Genomic DNA, 23,001 nt, shown 5'->3' with positions numbered 1-23,001 from the left:
AAAAAAAAGTTTTCTTTTGATACGTTGCAAATGTACCTTGTAATTCGGTGCATTGAATTGTAAAAAAAAAAAAAATGTATTTTATGTAAGTAGGTACTGTATATTTTTTTCTTTTCTGCTCACATACAAATGATTATTTTACATTGTTAAAACTGGTACAGTAAAATGTAAATTGAAACATGTAATGTTAGGCAATTATTTTTGTACTGGAAATGTACTGTATATATTTCTCGTATATAAAGTGAACAACTACTTTGTGAATCTAATAGTATATCTCGTATGTGGCACATAATATTAAACCCATAATTGTTTTCAAGAACATTTTTCACTTCTATTGTAATGACCGCTAGGAAGTTCGTATCATAATTCCAATGATGAACTTGGATTGTAATGCAACCTAATTCATAGCAGCACGAGACGTCAACATTTAACAAAGAATAATCCGGAAAAAAAAATAAACGAGTTACACACTCCTGTTTGCATAATTATTTAATAACAGATGAGTTTACTTTTTTTGGAATCATGCATAATATTAACATTATTTAAATAATACAGTAATAACAGAATAACTCACTTTGTTCAGAACCTAAATTATTAATACAAATTAACAATATTCTTCAAACTAGTCCCGACTGTACACAGCTCCACAGAATCATACTATGCGTTATTTATGTGAACTGCTTATCATCTGTAGCGAGTGGGAGCAAAGCGAGGCGCGTGTGAGATCTATACTAACTTCCAACGAGTTCTACCTTTATTCGTCACTAGGGCTAGGAAGTTCGTACCAAAACATACATTTCAGGTTGACTGCAGCCACGCATATATATCCCACCGCTTAATCACTGTCTTCTGTGTGTACTGTACACTGTTCACATAAACAACTCACATGTCTTTCGTAACTATAGGTATCCTACAAGCAAAACTCAGCTCAGACTCTTCTCGCCGCGCATGCTATACCCCTCTTATCCCCCTGCGGGTTCTTTAATAAGCGGCTACTGGTATAGCTATAACGTCTACGGTTGCGGACATGTGCACTCAAAGAGCAGCTGGAACAATAACCAATTAAGTGAATATAACTTTACAAGATGTCAACATTGTCTCTTTCTAAGTCACAATCGGTATCTATCTTCATTGGAACTGTCCTCATATTGAAATTTTAAATATTTAAATTAAATTAAATTAAATTAATATTTAATATAAAACGCTGCTTGGCTCCCTGACTCTGTAGCAATAACACGTGTTCAGTTCAGCACACGAAATAATACGTGCGCATGCGCATAGTGTCGGTTGTGTCGGAGCATGCTGGAAAAGGGAGCATACGTCATCTGCGCGAGACAGTCATGCCCGCTGGTTTCTGCGCACTGAGTTTTGTTTGCAGCAATATGCACAGTAGAAAAGCAGTTTCATTATGCCCTAACGTTCGCAGTGAAGTTGTGTATTTTAATGAGTGGTTTTTTTTTAACATGACAGAATTTAAATCTTCCAATCACACGAATTTGAATGCAATATTTCAAGGTTTACTGATAATCATACTGTATATCAAGAAATGGAGAAAAATTTTACTGGAAATTACAGTATGTAATGTGGAAATATAATCTACAGAACGAATATTAGTTTAGGGACACTGCTATGAACTTTCTGTATATAAATATATACTTTTCTTTGCATGGAAAATAAACAATAAAGAGAAGCATTCTACTTCAAAATCTGACTCAAGTAGACATAATTGTATTCTTTCTCGACATACGTATAAAGTTGGTATGTTTCAACATCCCTTCTAGCCACTGGCATAGCTCAATCAGCTAAAGCGCTTGCCTGTCGACCCGCCGTCGCGTTCAGGCGTGGTTTCGATTCCCGCTTGAGCTGATTACCTAGTTGGGTTTTTTTCGAGCAAAAATGAAAAGTGTTCTTAAAAATAATTATGAGTTTAATGTGATGCGCTGTATGATTCACAAAGCTTTGTTTGTTTACTTGCTGATATAGTATCTGTATCTTATTTCAGAATATCTCTAGTTACCGGTACATCTTGTGACGTAAAAGAAACATTTTCAGAATACAATTTTTTCTTCACAACATCTCTTTTGATAAACTGAAAATGTACATTATTATTAATTATTGTAACATGGCTAGATAATTATATAATTATGTATTTTGTTTGTTATTCTTATACGTATGGACAAATAATTGTTTATTGAAAATTACGAAGATTCTAATTATTGCCAAATGTCTTTTTTATACTCGTACAATATTATTTGTCTATTTTGTTCCTTATTCCAAGGTACAATGACAAGTTTGGTTACTACCGACTGTACATGTTTATTTTGCTGATTTTTTGACGGTGAAAGCAGCGTTACTAGATACTATAGAGTATAGACAAATAAAATCTAGATACTGTTCATTCGGTGGATATGTAGTCCAAGCTCACACAACCTAACAGTTTTGATACAAACTTCTTACCATTGGTAATAAAATTTAATTCCGTCTGTGCTTTGAAAATGTATGAGCTGCAGCTATTTTGTCTAAAGTAAAATGACTGACTTGTAAATTATACTACTTTCACAGAACAATTATGTTTATTAAGTTTGCCTTGTTTAATTTTTGCGCGTTCCCGTTGCACCCAGTGATTGGTTCAAGCCAGACTTTGGGAGAAGATAAAAATGGTCTCTCGGGTTTCTCCGTCACTTGCGTTACGTAATACGAGTTGTTGGACTGTGCTGTAAGGAGACGAAAAGTTCAATCCGCCCTCACAACTTGCTGCAGAAGAGTAGGTTCGGTAGTCGGCAGTTTCGGTAGTGATATTTGCAGAACATAGTAATGGCAACCTCTTCTAGAATTGCGTCTGTTTCAACTAATTTATTAAAATCCAATCATTATGGTGTCTCTTCAGTTGCTTGCAGAGCAAGGTATAGTATTCATATATTATAGAATGATGTGCGTTCCGAATAGTGAAACGTTCCTTGGATGTTAGTAACATGAAACTTTATATTTGTGACACTTCAACTAAGGTCAGTGAAGGTCATAAAGATATTACAGAGATAATTATTTCACTCTTCTTATTCGTAATTATTTTACTGATAATGTATGAAATTCCCTCAGTTTTTTTCACGATTATCTGAGTATTAAAGTTTCTTTGCAAAAATAACATTAATATTAATGCTATTAAAATTTGGGCCGATGATTGCCTTTATCATTAATCTAATAACTACAGAATCTTTTCAGGTTTTTTGTAGTATTATCCTAAATGTTCTGAAACTTAAGGTGGGCAAATCGTAACTCGTTAATTCTACTTACTTCAGATTTTGTGTATGCTACCACATCTACAGTACCGGTACCATACTCGTGTCACTGCTGCACTTTTCAGAAGATGCAGTTTAGTAAATTACAAAATAAAATAAGTTAACTGTGGAGGGAAATTGTGTGACTTCCGGCCGCTTAGCGACCATTATTGTTTACATATAAACTAACCTAATCTAACTTCATTGGATCATTACCATGACAATCTTAAGGCTAGTCTCCTCTTTTATGATGAAGTATTGCAAGTAGACAATGATAGTTAAATAATTACTAAATCATTTTTAAAGTGTGAGGTTAGAGCTGTCAGATGTTTCATTTTATGGAGAATTGTTGTCATTGTATTTCATATTTCGATAATTGATTAGTTTTGCGTAACTCAGTATGATCGACGTATGGGTAGTGATGTCAGAAATTAATCTAGATTGCATACCTACTATTAATATGATGGTAATTAGGTTAGATTATCTTTGGTTTGTTCCTTATATAGTTAACCGGTGGGGGGAGGGGCGGTGCCCTCAGGATTGATTCTCTAAGTTGGTTGTCCATATTGAGCTACATACAGTAAACTAGATTATTCTTTGATCATAATTGATTTATATATGGTGTTGAAAATGTTATTGAATAAACCCTTCAATGATCACAGAGGTAGCGCGCAACCCCAGTGAGATATTCTTCTGCGTGTTACATTGGTATTTCTGTTTCTTATTTTATGCCCATCTATGTAATCTCACTTGATTGTTCAAAGATTCAGAATATTCGTTGCCCTAGCGACAGTCCTATTATTTCTGGTTCTAGTAAGTGGATTTAATTGTTCCTTGGGGTTGTTCAACCTTGTTACCTTTCACGGTGGCAAATATTTCCTCTTCCTTTTATTTGAATTGTGCCCTTTTACTTGGAAGTAGGCTAATTTAATTTTACAATGATGAAAGGAGAGGTTGATGAGTTCGACACAATGATACATGGTTACACAGTTTCAAGATACACGCATCATTGGCCACTCTGTATGTTGTTTGGAATTCTAAGTCTAGCTGTTCTAAATGCATTAGTTCTATACTGTATACGTGAAACAAAATCACAGTGAAACCTAAAAAGAAGGGAAGTTTTTAAGAACCTGGCTTTCCAACTTGTTTCTCCTAACATGAAATGACATTTAAACAAGAATTTGTCCGTGAGCTCTTTGTGAAGCTATTTTCATTCATAGGGATGAAACGAGGCAGGGATTTCGAAGAGTTCGAACTCAGATCCATAAAGATAAACAAATATTCTAAATGTTTCTTTTGCTCTCGAGAAAAGGACAGAAAAGTGAAGACACGTAGTTGAAAGCGTAGGAAGGACTTTTTCAGTACCTTAAAACTATAATTATCATTATGTGCTTTTATTATAAATACACCATATTTTTTGTGTTTAGAAAGATCATAATTTAATAGTAAAAATGGTTTCATAAATAAATATATACAGTATTTGTTCATTTGCATGTTAAATGCCTGCGGTGGTAATGTCCCACCTGTAATTACAGAATGGCTGTAGAGCATTATTTTCGTTCGTATGCATTCAGTCAAGGTGGCAGAGCTAGTTTGAAAGCAATATATAGATATTGTATAGTATACAAACTTTATCAAGAGAAATTTCATAAAGATCCACTCTCAAAGCATACAATACTATTCATTCATTCATAGTGTTCTGTCCAAGAGCAGGTTTTTCACTGCAAACCCAGCATTCTGCAGGCTTTCCTATTTTCTTCCTTCCTCTTAGTCTCCGTATATGATCCATATATCTTAATGTCATCTATCATCTGATATCTTCTTCTGCCCCAAACTCTTCTCCCGTTCACCATTCCTTCCAGTGAATCCTTCAGGAGGCAGTTTCTTCTCAACCACAATACTATTATTGTTAAGTAAATTCAAGCGAACTAGCTCAGTTTTATGTCAAAACAAAGGAAGACATGGGATGAGTAAAATTGCTACCGACAATGCATATAGGTATGTTATCCATGGCTGTGGTGTAACGGTTAACATGTCTGACTGTGAAATGAGTGGTCTGGGCTGGGTTAAAATCTTGGGTTGGGGTTTTTCCGAGGTTTTTCCTCAACCAATTGAAGCAGAATTCTGAGTAACTTTCGGCCTTGGACCTCAGACTCATTTCCTTACCATTAATTTCAACTTCATCTGTAATTATTCATTGAATAGTTTTAAGTCAATACAGGATGCAGCATGATGTAGTACTGTGACCTGCACATACATCGTTCTGACGAAGCTGCATATGATATCTTAGAATGTCTAAGTGTTCTATAGCTGAATCGATTAATAGCACCAAACAGTGAATCAAATTACTTACAGAAATGCGGTCTAGTGGACTTAAAAAAATCATTCTTACCAAAAGGAGCTGTAACCACAATAAGCCTTAGGGTGTAGTGCAAGCCTTTGGACCTCTCTTCTGTAAGAGAAAGAGAGAGAGAGAGACACACAAGGAGGTGAAGGTTACTTATGAACCAGCTACTAGATAAAATTGTTCTAATACTTTGAAAATGCCTAGGAATTATAGTATGGAGCACTGAAAATTGTCCGCCTCAAGTACATACCTTTACTTATATACCAAATTCGTTGTGCGTGAATGAAAACCACCGCCATATTTTCTGAACGTGACGTAATTTGTGTCCACACCTGTGGAGTAACGGTCAGCGCGTCTGGCCGCGAAACCAGGGGGCCCGGGTTCGAATCCCGGCCGGGGCAAGTTACCTGGTTGAGGTTTTTTTCGGGGTTTTCCCTCAACCCAATACGAGCAAATGCTGGGTAACTTTCGGTGCTGGACCCCGGACTCATTTCACCAGCATTATCACCTTCATTTCATTCAGACGCTAAATAACCTAGATGTTGATACAGCGTCGTAAAATAACCCAAAAAAACGTAATTTGTGGGAGGAAATAACGAGGTTTTCAGTATCGCAACACCTTTAACATAATACTACACACCTAATTTAACCTAACCTAACATAATACTACACACCTAATCTAACCTAACTCAACCTCTCATATAATACTACACACCAAACCTAACCTAACTTAATCTGTCACATAATACACACCTAATCTAACCTAACCTAACCTGTCACATAATAATATATACCTGTAAGGTAACATTCTTCACATTTAGTAAATGTTGTCTTCCTTGGTCTATGCCGTGCCAGGAGCCACCTAGCATAAGAAGTGAAACGTGATGGCAGGCAACTGTCTCAATTCTTCATAATTACATAATTACATTTAGTTCGTTAAGTGCGTGTTTTATGCGTTAATCAATGTGTTAATGCAGTGGTAATTCCATAGACCTATATATAGTGCAGTAAAAATTGAAATGTGTTGTGACTGTGATAAAAGTGTTCAGAATTGGTTTATAATGCCACATTGGCAGTACCGGTAATAAAAGTGTGCAATATTCATTCAGTGGCGGGTGGATGCTCTACCTTGAATGAAAAGAAATAGGCCTTTGAGTAAGCCTATGGTGTTTGAAGAAATCTGGCATTCTCCTAAAAAGCCAGCAACAGATAGCCAAGAAATTAAATCTCAAGATAACATCAGTTCAGCAAATGATTACATTCTCATACAGCATACAGGTTAGTCACTGTCTGCAGTATGTGATTTAAAGTGGCTCTGTTGTGCTTCGATTTTTGAAAGTGTATCAAAATTAAGATTTTCTCTTCAATATCTGGTTTTCGAATGAATATCATGTTATGTTGCATGGATACATCAACAACCAAATGACAAGATTTCTTGAATTTGAGAAGTCAGCAAGCGTGTTACATATTCTCATTAAAGATGAGGATGGAAATTGTTAACTGTAAACCAGGAAGGGTATAGCTAATGATTATCCAACCCTTTGTTCAACATCTTCCTTTCTGCTCACAGTGGTTGCAATGAGATGATACTATCCCACATACTGCAAGAGAGTCACTAGAACTTATGTACTGGCACTTTCCATGACTGCAAATTTCCAGAAATACAGAATAGCCTACTGCTTTCCTGCAAACTTTTCTGACCTAACTTCCCTTCCCTCCCGCGATGCATATCTGTGGGGTATCCTGAAAGAGCGTGCACACAGAGATTCGATACCTACAAACATCATTCAACCGAAACAAAACATCTGACGTGTCCTTCACTCTTTAATAATAAAGATGATCAAAAGCGTGTTCAGTAATCTTCAGGAGTGTTATGAAACATTCATAGAGATGCGTAAAAAATAATTTTCTTACTTACAAATGGCTTCTAAGGAACCCGAAGGTTCATTGCCGCCCTCACATAAGCCCGCCATCGGTCCCTATCCTGTGCAAGATTAATTCAGTCTCTATTATCATATCCCACCTCCCTCAAATCCATTTTAATGTTATCCTCCCATCTACGTCTCGGCCTTCCCAAAAGTTTTTTTCCCTCCAGTTTCCCAACTAACACTCTATATGCATTTCTGGATTCGCCCATATGTGCTACATGCCCTGCCCATCTCAAACGTCTGGATTTAATGTTCCTAATTGTGTCAGGTGAAGAATACAATGCGTGCAGTTCTGCGTTGTGTAACTTTCTCCATTCTCCTGTAACTTCATCCCTCTTAGCCCCAAATATTTTCCTAAGCACCTTATTCTCAAACACCCTTAACCTATGTTCCTCTCTCAGAGTGAGAGTCCAAGTTTCACAACCATACAGAACAACCGGTAATAAAACTGTTTTATAAATTCTAACTTTCAGATTTTTTGACAGCAGACTAGATGATAAAAGCTTCTCAACTGAATAATAACACGCATTTCCCATATTTATTCTGCGTTTAATTTCCTCCCGAGTGTCATTTAGGCCTATATTTGTTACTGTTGCTCCAAGATATTTGAATTTTTCCACCCCTTCGAAGGATAAATCTCCAATTTTTATATTTCCATTTCGTACAATATTCTGGTCACGAGACATAATCATATACTTTGTCTTTTCGGGATTTACTTCCAAACCGATCACTTTACTTGCTTCAAGTAAAATTTCCGTGTTTTCCCTAATCGTTTGTGGATTTTCTCCTAACATATTCACGTCATCCGCATAGACAAGAAGCTGATGTAACCCGTTCAATTCCAAACCCTGCCTGTTATCCTGAACTTTCCTAATGGCATATTCTAAAGTGAAGTTAAAAAGTAAAGGTGATAGTTCATCTCCCTGCTTTAGCCCGCAGTGAATTGGAAAAGCATCAGATAGAAACTGACCTATACGGACTCTGCTGTATATTTCACTGAGACACATTTTAATTAATCGAACTAGTTTCTTGGGAATACCAAATTCAGTAAGCATATTAGACAGTTTTTACAATGTGTGTACATTACCGGTACTGGTTGATATGTTTCTCATTTAAATTTCATGTTCTTTATTTTCGGTATATTTTATTCTTGGGCCATACTCAAGGCTACTACAGTATATTGATAAAGTTGTAATAACATTTGTTGTCTGGTTTACTTGGATATAGTTTCCCTGCAGGACCAGACTGTGTCTTCCTTTGTATTGTATTTATTAACATTCTATGGTATTCATACATGCTTACAGCTAGAATATGGAACAAGTCAAAAAACTTAATACTATTATAAAATCTTAATTTATAGTCACAGTCTAGATGAAATACATACAGACGAGATTTACAATATAGTCTACTAGTACAACACAAAGTTTTAGTATCAATTTCATGAAGTGTTATTGAATGTCATAAATTCACCTACAGAATAGAAGGCGTGAGAAATAGGTACTTCTTTAATTTGGCCGTAAATAATTTTATGTTTTGAGTTTCATTTTTTATATCGATAGGGAGGCTATTAAAAATTTTTACTGCCATATAACACACTCCTTTTTGATAGCACGATAGACTTGCCAATGGAGTATGAAAGTCATTTTTTTACGTGTATTTATGCTATGAACTGTTGAATTAGTTACAAAGTTTTCACGATTACATACGAGGAAGATTATTAATGAAAAGATATACTGACAAGCCATGGGCATTATTTGTAGTTTTTTTTAAATAGTCCTACACGATTCCCTAGATTTGGCACCTACTATTATTCTAATTACTCTTTTTTGTAATAGAAATATATTGTTACTATCTGTGGAATTTCCCCAGAATATTATTCCAAAACTCATTACCGAGGGAAGTATGCAAAGTATATTGTTTTAAGGTATTGGTATTTACTATCTTTTGCGTAGATCTAATAGCAAAACAAGCTGAATTTAGTTTGGGGGTAATTTCTTTAATATGATTTTTTTTTTGTCTCGTGTTAACCTAAGCAGTGCCTTGTATCATGGTGACTGCATGAACAGAAAGCCACGCTGTTTGTGAATGTCGATTTTTATTCATAATTGTTCCACTAGTAGTGACGACCCAGACCTTGAAGATAGATGATGATGATGATGATGATGATGATGATGAATATTATTTGTTGTTAGCTCATGGTGGTCGAAAGTAGAGATGGGCCCTCCTGATGCTATCCTGGGAGTAACAGAAGCATACAAACGTGATACAAATCCGAAAAAGATCAATCTCGGAGTAGGAGCATATCGTGATGATAATGGAAAACCTTACGTTCTTCCAAGTGTACTCAAGGTAAGTATATAATGCAGGCCTATTCGTATTTTGTTTATATTGTAGAGATAACTTATCTAACCTAAGACACATGATTGATATATATATTAGAAAATGGTTTGGCAGCACATATCATCAGGTTCACAGATAAATAAATTATCAGTAAGATAATGATCTGATTTTAGGTAGGATATTGAATATACGAGTAATTAAAAACGCTTATAACATTGACATTAAAAAATAACGTTAGTAAAATCTTAAATTTTAACAGTTATAATTAGCACATTACATATTTTGGCACATTCATATAAGTTATTTATGTATTTAATTGTAACAAAATCCTTTCACTATTTTATTGTTAGAATATTCTAGTATGTAGTGCAAAATTCTGAAATTCTGAATAAAAAAAAAAAACACACGCACACATGAGAAACTTTGTGTGATGGTAGAGGGTAGTCCATAGCTCAATGCCGTACCCTCCTCTTCCCCATCGATGTGGCTGGAAATGAGTAATAAAATCAGTTTGATTTCTTTATTGCCACACCCCATATAGGCATATGGTTTTACTTATGATGGGAGTTTTGTTTTTCCATTTTTAGTGCTATCAAATCATTACATATTTTAATTGTTGATGGGGTCAGCATCTCAACTCTCATTATAAAGGAACCCTAGAGTGTAGACATTACAGATAATGACGGATTTATTATTTCATCTGTCCAATTTATTTTATTTGAGTACATAATGTACCTAGATGTATTAATTGTAAGTATTATATTTCCGCTGTGTCGACTGCTAGCTGGTGTGATGTCAGCGCCAACTCTAGGGAAAAAGCAGAATCTCACGCTCAAGTTGGTTTGAAGGTCATTGAAATCAGTCGTGATACATCAAAGGTACCGATGTGAAGTGTCCATACTTATAATTCTCTATGTGCTGGTCTTTACAAAATAACTATTTATAAATGTTTTAAAAAAATATGATTTTGTATGTTTCGAGACCTGGATAATATATGGTGTCATTGAAAAGAACATTGAAAACATATTCAAAATATTCCTTTTTTCACCTCTTATAACTTTTATATGTACGAGTAAGTTTCTTCGTGAAATTAAACATAGGAAAACTACAAAAAATGATCCATACTTTTTACTCACTGGTGTTCATTTCATTTTTAAGTACTCTTATAAATTATATATATAGGCCTAAACTCTCTATGGAGCACCAAAGTGTGAAGTTCGTCAACCACTAAAATAAGAAGTTTGCTTCCAAGTGGGATTTTGATATATATTACTAATAATATGTTTAATCATTGTTTGAGGAAGTGTACATTATCGGTATGGATGTAGAATGTACATTAGCAGTATTTATGCAAACAAATCTATATAATATACCGTATATTAATGTATATTATTCTGCAGATAATTATAGAGTTTCCCAGACGTATATCTTGAGTATTTTTTGTCATCTCATTGGCCTTGTGTTTATTGTGTTTGTCACTAGATTTAAGATTTGCATGTTCAAACTCTTTTGAGTATCATAAACTTTTAAACTTCAAAGTTCTTAGCATGTCTCATGGACAGATATGTTTGGAGTCTGTGGGACTGAAATAATTTCTTATGTTACGAAGGTTTTTGAAGACTTCTGCAATGTGATTGAAAGACGTGGAAGGTTAAGAGCTGCATTAACTTCATTAGCTATCCTCTCAAATGTAGTGTAAATTTAAATGTAATATTTATAAGGATAAATATATGCCTCAAAATTTTTAGAAGATGTATTAACTCAGTATATCATTGAAACATGAAAAAATTCTGTTTCGGTTTCACTTTTTTGGTAATTATGAAGTATTTCGGATTTAACCTGGTGTGTGTCTACTTGTGAATTTACAGTAAGAATTAATTCAACTAACGATGTTTAATACACATTTATTTCAGTAAACTTTCTTCATAGCGCAATAAACATTATTTCTTCTGATAAAACATTATTCATTGTAGCTAATCCCAGAATCGTGGCTGTAAAAATCTGCATATTGAAGTGAAGTTGATGAACGTTAGTAAGTACATTTTACACTGGGAAATAAAATGAAGCTTATTTTCTTTCTGCTATATAATTTTTCTTAAAATCTCTTTTAGAAGTATTTTGTAAAACTTCCAAAATTTTGTTGGAATAACTTTACGGATCTTTATACTGTGTGTTCATTTCAAAACTTCCCACCCTGAATAATTTTAGATGTGCAGGGAATACAATTTTTTAGGAAAAACACATCAATTTAGTTATTGAGAGGAAAATTAAAAACCGCTGCTGATTGAATTTTCTGTTCCATCCCTTTCCTCACTTTTGAATTTCAAATTTCAAATTGCACCTCCTGTCTTCAGACAAATCATTTTAAAGGGGGTGATAAATTCTGTCTACCAAAAAAAATTAAATTCAGTCCTCCATTTCTAAGATAGAGCCAGAAATGTATAATTTAATGAATAAGAGAAGGGCTAATACAGGGATTAAAAATGAACACAAATCATTCATAACAAATCATAATAGAAACAGAATCACAATAATATTTCACGGTCTGTTGATAAATACCCGAAATAACACGCAATATGACCTATGATGTTAAGTGTGTATGTGTGTGTGTGTTTTTTTTTTCTCTTAAAAACCACCAGACAATTCCACATATCTTCATAATATTGTCTAATATCAACTAAACTTTAATTCGTTAAATGATACGTTTCTGGCTCTACCTCAGAAACGGATGGCCCAAATTAATATACCATATATTTTTTGATAGACTGATAGGAATGCAATTTGAAATTTAAAAGTGGGAATAGGTGAGGGTGAAGGTGAAACAGGAAACTCAATCAGCAGTGGTTTTGAACGTCCTCATCAAAAACTAAATCGACATGCACATTTAAAATTACTCAAGATGGGATGTTTTGAACAGAACATACATGATGTATGGAATTATTAAAAACTATTGTTAATTAAAATAAGTAGATACTGGTCTTCAAGTAATGATTCTCTATATTTACATTTTCTCTGTCATTGCAGTAGAATTTATATTGAAATGGCTATTAATGCTTCTGCCTTATTGTGTGTGTAGAAATCAGGCATGTTTATGTGTAAAGATATGCGTGCTGGGGAACGAGAGTAATTGTGTGCAAAAATGTATTTTCAAATTTATTTTAGATATCTGTATTGATAATATAATTAGTAGTGTAGTTGTTCTCATTGGTTTAGTAGATATTGTGATTGCCTCTGAATTTAAGTATTACAGGTTCAGACTCAACTTGGGGACAGTAATGGATATTTTGGATAAAAAATTAGCATCTTTCAGGAGAGAAGTTACGCTGAGTATTCTTCATAGCACTAAGTTTGTGGCATGCAAAAATCCTTCACAACATTCAACCGATCTCTATCCTCAAATGGCTTTACTGGCCAAATCGCTAATGGTGATTTCTGGTACGATATATGAAATAGGAATGATGTGAAAATTGGAAAATCCATAGTGGCAGACAAGGTCATAGTTGGGTTTTTCTTGGGGTTCTTCTGTTTCTTCATATTAGTCATCTACATCATTCTGTCAACATTTCTCAATTCTCTCATAATTCTATAACATTCTCTGAACGTCAGCTGGCAACACATGGAGGGGACTGGCCTAGGGATGAGTGGAGTGGCTTGCTCTAAACCTGGTTCCGCAACGGACCTTAATATAGTCAGCTGGTGTGGATTTGGGAATGCGCCTAGCTTGAGGTTTAGCACAGTAGATCGTAAAATGTCTCAGTGTTGGGTTTTGGTGCCTCCCACCCGAACATTCCATTGCAACATACTTCCTTCCTCTCGAATGATATCATTTCATAAGGCGAACAATTGAACAATAACAAATAATCGAAGACAGCTAATGATACTTTCAAAAGTAGTTGAGAGGAATGATCATTACTTATTTTAACACTCATGTTTACAAACTTTCTTCAAGAGATACTTTCCTGCTGTTATATACTGAATGCTATTTCAGTGTACCAATGCAGCAATAAAATATTATACAGTGACATCAAAAACTTCTTCCTTACATTTTTAAGTATGTCCTTATTGTACCTATGCAGTGTCACTCCTTAGCATAGCAAATACTGTTCACCTGCATGCACTACACACGATTCGTGGGAGCTACTGTACAGATAGGGCATGTGGCCGTGCGTCTGATGAAAGTATAGGATGAGCAAAAGGTATGTCGCTGATATTGGAATAAAAATGCAGTGATACAATGAGTCATTAAGAAATCAACAAAACACATTTTATGTTATATTAACAAAATCCACAAACACTTAAGTCTGAAGAAACTGAAAAAGCTATTTGCTTGAAACGACATGTGGATATGAAATAAAAGTTTAACATAATTACATAAACAAACAAAATGAATCTCTCGAGATATAAATTTAAGAATATACACTCTTAACTCCTTAATGCAATAATTCGCCTTGAAACAAGCAGCCTACTATTGTTAAAATGGTACATTTTTAGATGTTGTTTGTTGTTGTTTAGTCAACTGTCCAAAGACAGATCTGAACCTCACAAGTGATACCAACATGGCACCACTTATGAGGCAACTAGGTTAGGATATAATGGGGTAGGGTGGCCAGTTCCTTTCACTCTCCATTGTGTACATTGCCGATTAGGTACATATTACACTAATCAGATTTCAGATGGATACAGACAATTGTTCTTCCTCTGACACATATCGTCAAGTGAGATGTACTGCCTGATAATAGATGTACATATCAGCCAGAACTTCAGTCAGAGATAGATGATTATATATAATAATATGTTTAATTAATGTTTAATATTTTGTAATATAATTTTTTTCTCTTAGGCAGAAGAGCGCCTGAGTAAAAAGAATTTGGATAAGGAATATGCCCCTATTGCCGGAAATGCGGAGTTCTGCAATTTATCCATCAATCTGGCTCTTGGTGAAGGCAATGAGTATACCAAAAATGGACTGGTAAGCATGTATGATATTTAGATACAAAAGAAAAGAATTTCTTAACATATGCACATAATGAATGGGATGTTGAAAGGTCGCATAATATAAGGTTACCAGATTTTCTTCACAATTTCTGGGGACAAATATCGACACTTAAAAAAATACTTTTAACATATGTTAGTTTTTCGTTAATTGTTTTTTACGCAATTTAAAGAATTAAAATACTGGTACTCCATCTATTTACAGACGAAACTACTGTTTTTTTTCCTCTCTCAGAATGAATTTTTTTAAGCAGGTCTTTAGATCTCAATTTTTCAGCAAATTCCTGACAGATGGTGTTGAAATTGGTTAAGATAGCAAACAAGGCACTAATAATTTAATTTCTAAACTCATTCTGGATTTTTGGGATGTCCACATCATGTTCATCGAAGAAACTCTCTCCACTGAAGCATTACTTCCAGGACACAGAGATAGTTCAACCAACTTACAAAGTTGTGCACAGGGAATCGTTTCTCAGAAAAAAATAAATAAATAAAAATTCCACTCTGTTTTGAACAATGGATAGCATTTTCTTCATTCCACTTAGCCATTTTCACTAAAGTCACATATTTCTTCAAACAAAAAATTTCATCAAATAAATTATCATCTATATTTGAAGAAAAATAATGGACTGTCTCTTCAAATTTTTCTCTTTCACGAGGAACTCAGAAATATAAGTATATTTTGTCCTGGGACAGAAAGCAAAATTTGGGGACTGTTTTTAGGTGTTCCATATTCTAGCTGTGAAGCAATGTATGACTACTATCGAATGTAAATAAATACAAAGAGAACTCAGTTTGCCTAGCATTATTAGATCAGTATCTCCAGATGTTCAGAACAGAGAGGAAAAATAGCAGTATAAATGTGATAATGTAACAGCTAATTAAGATACGTAATAATTATTACGTAATAATCTTACAAACAAGCATTGGTTGGAATGTTGAAGTATGGCAAAGCACGTGACTGTAATCTTATCTTCTTAAGTGTATGAAAATATTTTCTCTATTAACACTCTTGCTTTATCATATACTTAGAGGAGGAATTCTATTTGAAAACCAGTAAGAAATATGTTGAGTACATACTGTACAGTACAACATCGCCAATACAGACTTCATTAGTCCCAAATTTTACTTAATTCAAAAGAGAAAGATGGGAGGGAAACAGAAATTAAAGCCAACATTGCCAGATTGTGATCATTTTTTAGAAGTTAAGGAAACTCGTAAGTTTAAACTTCTGATGAGGTTCGAATCGGAATTTTTACAAATTGTTTTGAAGAAATAATAAATAATTAGTCACAGCACTGTTTAATAAGCACTACAGGTTGTTAAATTACAGTAAAACCAAATAATATGTGATATAGCGTATACATGAAGTAATACGTTGTTAAATAGAATTTTGGATAATCCGAACTTCAGCTAATCTGACCAGGTTCAGACCTCAATTAATTGGTGTTAGTGATGTTCTGCTGTACATAAATTGCATTCCAGGCATACCGGTACTGATTTAATTTTATATTAAATGCCATTAATACCAGTGACATAATCACAGTGAGTTACGACGTTTAAATTGTGAACAGAGTTAACTATAGATTTTATGAAAATATTGTTATTATTGTTTCTAATAATAATAATGATGATGATAATAATAACAATAAATATCACCACTGGTGTTGCAGGGTGGACTAGTTGGTTCATTTTGTTTCACAGTGGACCTCAGATTTATTTGTTGTGTGCTGTTTAAATTTTTTATGATTAAAATGATTATACACAGATAAAGAAAGAAGAACAGGTGTAGGTATCCATTTCTTTCTCTTCACTCACTACACATCAGTTGAAGAAAACAAAACAAATTTCAATGCCGAAGTTAAAGTAGTCGAAAGAGCTCTACAACAACTAATGTATAGACCCCAAATGTTTAACAGAGATGTCATTCTAATAGACTCAAAATCAGTAATACAAGCAGTAGCAGCAAATGGCTATCCCAACTCGAAAACAACAAAAGAAACTAGAACGCTAATAGGTAGCTAACCAATTTAGCCGAACAGATCCACCTCCAGTGGATATCCTCTCATGTAGGGATAGAAGAGAATGAAAAAGTTGACAACCTAGCCGAAAAAGAAACAAGCATTATCCCAGAAAAATCACTACTGAACACCGAATCTACAAAAAGATTGATAAAAATCAAAACGAAATATATGTTTCTAGAAGATGCAAACAGGAAGAAGTGGAAGGGATATACAGGAGCTATGGAAACAAAATAGAACCAGTTCAAGAAAAGAGTCAGTTGCCATATTTAGATTGGCCACTGGACATGACTACTTGGCAGCCCACCTTCAGAAGATGAACATTCTCTATTCTGCCAGCTGTACCATAAGTAAAGAAGAAGACTCCATCATCATGAAGCTCACCTAAAAAAGTGCCCCAACTCGAGAGGCTAGGAGACTAATGGACTAAATCCAGTCTGCCATTGGAAACAATGACAATTTGATTAACATAACTTAATTTTTGCTTTGTTTATTTTACATTGTTTAATAATGTTTTATTCTATATTTTTGTTTGCTTTCCGTATCTTCTGGCGTCATTTGTTGCTTGAATGAATGACTTGAAATGTGTCGAGCCGTTTTGGTCCCATGGATGTAGGTCACTGAAGTGGGTCCATTGTACTCCAAATTACTGGAAAGTTTACCCAAGTCCCCGAAGCCTTGAAGACACGATTACTCTTGAGTCTGCTTTTCTTATATCCTCTAATTCTAGTCTAACCAAATCCAAGAGGACATATCTGATTATGAACAAAGGATTACAATTGCATAATATGTGGAGAGAAGATTCCACTTTCTGCATGTGGGGTCTGTCATTTGTTGCATAGTGTATAATACAAGTACATTGATGATGAATTTTTAATTCTGTCCATTTTCATTTGTAAAATTAGTACCTTCCTTTGTTTAATTCTGTCTTTAAGTTCTCAAGTTCTAACATGTTTACCTGGTCTCTTGTAGTATGGCCATATTGGCAGGTACTTGACTGTTCGTTATTCACCCATAAAGCTATTTTGAAACTATCTGTAATCCAGCATGTTTCATAAAGGCATCTCCAGTTTCTGTAGGAAAAATATTCATGCTGAAGAAATTGATTGAACTCTTTATGGTTCTAAGACGTCTGATTATTCATAACCACAAATGATGATGTTTTACAGAATGCCACTCTACAAGGGATATCAGGTACAGGATCCCTGAGACTTGGTGCAGCTTTCCTATCATCATTCTTTCCAGGAAACAAGGATGTGTATCTGCCGACGCCGTCTTGGGGCAATCACACTCCAATCTTCAAACATGCAGGCCTCAATGTGAAGCAGTACCGTTATTATGATCCTAAGACATGTGGATTTGATTTTCAAGGAGCTTTACAAGACATTGCAGTAAGTATGTACTATGAAATAATGTACTTCATTATAACTCTATAAAAAATCATGTCAGCATATGAAAATACAAACAGAAATATTCAGGTGATAAAAAATAAATTATGCTATATGGTGAAGACATAGTATGGCTCCTAAAAATTCAGAAAACATTGTTTAAATCATAAAAATACATGTTTTAAGTGAAATTAAAAATAGAGGGAAACAGCCACCAGTCTAGCTTAGAGATAAAGGAGCTGATCTTCTGATCTGAGCCTGTGTTTGGTAGTGCTGCTCATCGGAGTGACTACTACCGCGGAGGAATCGGAGATTATGAATAAAGCTCTCCACCGGTGACCTTCCGGTACTATCGTAGGTGGAACCGGGAACAACGGAGGGATGTGGTGGTTCGGAGCGAAGCGAAGTTGGAGGACGTAGAGCTCAAGGACGACCGGCGCGTACGGACTGAGAGTAGTTGTGAGTGGAATAAAATGGCACCAAATCATATATCCATCGCATGGAAATTCTTTAATTTAGTTGAAGGTAATAATAAAGTCGCACGCTGTGAACTTTGTGGGCGAATTTACTCTAAGGGTGGCGGTACTTAGAATTTGTTAGACCATTTGAAGCGATCGCACAATCGCTAACTTGAAGAAAGCAAGTAAATTTAACTGTTCAATACACTTTTGAACTCTTTTAAAAAGCGTGTTTACTTTGATTGATATATAAAAGTTCTAATAAATAATTTCGTGTTTTGTGTACAGACAGAGTAACATTGCGAATGAAAAACTGAAAATGAGAAGAATTTCAGCAAAAAAGGACCCTCTAAGATTGATCCAGCATATTGTTACGAGATGAAATTCTAAACTCCAGTGATGAGCCGCTTACTTGAAATGAAATATGAGTTGGTGATTGTGTTGCCAGAAAAGCCAAACGCTCCTAGGATGCTAACAGGTCCGAATTTGGAAATCTCTATGGCGTGGACCAGGTTAGATAGATTCTCTGAGTAGGTCTAAATTTTAAAATGTAAGTATGTAAATGTTTAGGCTAACATTAAGAGCCGCGGTTGAGGTACTGTCAAAAATAAATTATTACCATTCAGATACACATTGACGGTTAATTAGTGATATCATCGTTTTCGTAGTTTTAAAATTAGGCAAAACATTTGATACGATTTTTTTTTTAACTGCTTTAGTGCTATTGTTCCAAAGGTTCACGTCTAGAAAAACAAGTCTTGAAATTTCTATAAAACGTAACTTTCGAGGCAATAAAAATCATACATAACTTACATAGAATATTTAAAAGGCAACTTGAGTTGTTAGATTAAAATATTGAGTTTCATTCTGAAACTAAAGAAACGTGTGGTAATAAATTACAATTATCCTTAAGTTGATGTCCGCTTATATTTTTCATTACAGAGGTAGAGTGACGCGTTTTAGAAGAGACAGTTCAAATACTTACACCCATTAACTCAATGTTCACAATCCTGTCTGGTGGTGAAGAATCTTAATAAATTATTTTGGACAGTAAACTTTAGCCCATTGATACCACACGTTTCTTTTGTTCCATTCTGAAACTCCCTTAATATATTTTACGTTAAACTAAACCGATTAGAATAATAATTGACAAAAACTGTTTGTGAATAAACGAGTGTTTCCAGGAAAATTATAAATGTTTACATTAGCTACTGAAAAGCTTTACTTTTGCGTTAGTTTTCAGTTAATTTTAATGTTATAAATTTGATCAGTGACTTAAAACTAATACGCCTTTCCACATATACTATGAATTTCAAAACTAGAAAAAAAAAATCTGTTAGCTAACATAGTACTTCAAGCAAAACAAGGAAAAAAAGAAGAGCCGAAGAGAGAGAGAGGTAAAATGTTAAATGTTATGTTTTATTTAACGACGCTCGCAACTGCAGAGGTTATATCAGCGTCGCCGGATGTGCCGGAATTTTGTCCCGCAGGAGTTCTTTTACATGCCAGTAAATCTACTGACATGAGCCTGTCACATTTAAGCACACTTAAATGCCATTGACCTGGCCCGGGATCGAACCCGCAACCTTGGGCATAGAAGGCCAGCGCTAAACCAACTTGCCAACCAGGGCGACGAGAGAGGTAAATAAAGAAGAGAAAATAAACAACAAAAAATTACACACTTATTTTAAAAGATACGCAGACGTCAGTGAACTCCAATCACTGCCTGATCTGATTAAAGGAACGCTCAGCGGAAAGTGTATGTCTGCGCCACAGCACATATACAACCTGCGCGGCATCAATCGGAGGTAACCGGAGGTCTCCGATTGAAAGTGCGCAAACAACTGCTCCAGAGAAAACCTAATCATAAGCAGCACTAGTGTTTGGGCATGGGTTCGAATCCCACTTGAACTGATTACCTAGTTCAGGTTTTTTTCCCAGGGTTTTCTTCTACTGTAGGGTGACTTAATTTTCTTAATTGTGAATCCTTGACTGTTAATTTTATTAATTGTGAATCCTTGATCTCATATCAGTATCACTAAGTCTACCAATGCTTTATAACTTCGGAGTTGTCAGAACTTCATTAAATAATCAATTAAAAAAAGCATTAGACATGTGACCACCACACCAGCTGACAGTACAAAAATTGTACATTACATAACACCCAACAGATGGCAGCACACATACACTTTGGCATGAGCATCATCTAGTGGAGACTTCTTGAGCTTCATTTTACGCTAAAAATTGTACCTCAAATAGGAGGTACTGTATTTTCGTTAAAACAAACATGTAGTTTCCGACTTCTCACGAAAAGAGAGCATTGCTGTCAGTTCTACCTAATCGCTGAGCAGAGTTCAACAAAAGTTCAACTATTTTTATGCTTTCTTGTAAAAATCATGGACGAAAACATGTTAATTGAGAAGCAGTTAACCAACTCAAGTGATTAAAAATCATTGGGGTGCAACACAGAATAAAGATCCAGAACATTAGCAAGCAACAAGATTTTTATTCTGTACTCATAAATTTTGCTATAATTCACTTGAAATTGTTAAAGTTGACTTAGAGAAATTATAATAAATAGAGGCTGAATGTTGATGACCTAAAAATAGCTGAAAAATGACCAATAAAAGGTCTTACATTACATAAAAATGCCTTAAACATTAAAAAAGACCTTAAAAGTTAATAAAATTAAAGCAGAGGACTATACATAGACAGATAAGAAACATAAAAGAATGCATAGTTTTTAAAAGAAATCAGAAGTACTTTATTATTTCTGTTTTCTTTGTATTAAATAAATTAATTTTCATTGTAAAGATTATTAATTTTTTTGGTCCTATAGAATTATCTATTAAGGCTAGTATTAGTTAATAAATGAGAAAAATTCGCTCTGGCATCAGGGATCGAACTCAAGATCCCAGTTCTACGCACTGAGCTACGCTGAGGCTCAATCCACAGCACCGGATCGAATCTTTCTCCTTTGTGGTTTTTTCTTTCTTCCCCCCCCCCTCCCCCCTTTGTGGTTTTACTCCATGTTCAACTATGTCACCACACAAGAAGCACACTCATATGAGTGACTTGTGCGACCGGGACTTCACAGTTTGTTTGCACTGTTAGATGAATAATCTCTGTAAAGATTATTAATTTTTTGGTCCTACAGAATTATTTGTTATGGTTATTATTTTTCTCCGTTATTAACTAGTAAATTAATTTTTAATTACGACAAATCCACATATGACCCTGGTTGTATACTACAAAACAAAATAAGGTATGATTTTTAAACTAAAGTAAAACTAACAATGTTTCTATTACTTAAATTTTTATGTTGGGCAATTTTTATCAAAATTGATGTGATAAAAAGATTTACATACTGGTACTTTTTTTTTTTTAATTATCCATTCTTATTTTGTTTGTCTCTCCTTCTACTCACCATATTCCTCACTCTCGACATAGAATCTATCTTCATGACATTCTTTGCCACCTTATCGGATCACTATAGCCACTGACTGAAGATCATTTTCCTTAGTAAAGAAAAATATTAACCAGTGGAAAAGCAGCAACTATGATTTGTATGTAATATTGTTGTAGTACTAAACGAAATTAAAAAAAAAATGTTATAAAAATCAATATGAATTGAAGAAATTGATTTTTTAATGACCCCAAAAATGAAACAAATGACCTATCGAACAAAAGTGGCAAAAAATTCAATATAAAGTTACATATTTGTTTTGTTTTAACATAAAATGAATTATTGTATTAAAGTTGAAAGAAAAATAATGATATTTCATCAACATCCATATCCTACTAATAAATGTGGTTTTAATTTCAGAAAATTCCAGAAAACTCCATTATCTTGCTCCATGCATGTGCTCACAATCCTACAGGAGTTGATCCTAAACCTGAACAATGGAAAGAGATTTCCAATGTTGTGAAGCAGAAAAAATTGTTTCCATTTTTTGACTTAGCATATCAAGGATTTGCATCAGGTATGGACATACTTTTGAGTTAACACAACATATTAAGAGTACGGTATAAAATTAGAGATGGTGTGTTTGTCATTCTATCAGCAGTTTTTTCTCTTTCTATACTGAAATGGAAGAAATAGGTAGAAGTAGGAATTTTCATTATCTGCACAATTTATATTTAACCCATGGAAAAGAATACGAGTAATATATTTGTTTTTCTTACTTGTATGTTTAATTGTTTTTCTTCTTGTTTTCGTGAATTGAAATGTTCATAATAATGTCATCACTTA

General features: G+C 34.4%; 1 protein-coding gene across 1 annotated transcript in view; it reads left to right on the top strand.

The window, feature by feature from the left end:
• The first annotated feature begins 2,696 nt into the window (after positions 1-2,696).
• Got2 (glutamate oxaloacetate transaminase 2) overlaps positions 2,697-23,001 on the top strand; it is a 34,948-nt gene continuing 14,643 nt past the window's right edge. Inside the window, exons 1-5 of the mRNA XM_069818835.1 lie at positions 2,697-2,903; positions 9,743-9,899; positions 14,731-14,859; positions 18,073-18,294; positions 22,576-22,732. Coding sequence (XP_069674936.1) covers positions 2,815-2,903; positions 9,743-9,899; positions 14,731-14,859; positions 18,073-18,294; positions 22,576-22,732 — 754 coding nt within the window. The 5' untranslated portion in view covers positions 2,697-2,814. The remainder of the gene's footprint in view (positions 2,904-9,742; positions 9,900-14,730; positions 14,860-18,072; positions 18,295-22,575; positions 22,733-23,001) is intronic.

Source organism: Periplaneta americana, chromosome 1 (assembly GCF_040183065.1).
Source record: "Periplaneta americana isolate PAMFEO1 chromosome 1, P.americana_PAMFEO1_priV1, whole genome shotgun sequence".
Lineage (NCBI taxonomy): Eukaryota > Metazoa > Arthropoda > Insecta > Blattodea > Blattidae > Periplaneta > Periplaneta americana.
This window is presented reverse-complemented; position numbering and strand designations above follow the sequence as displayed.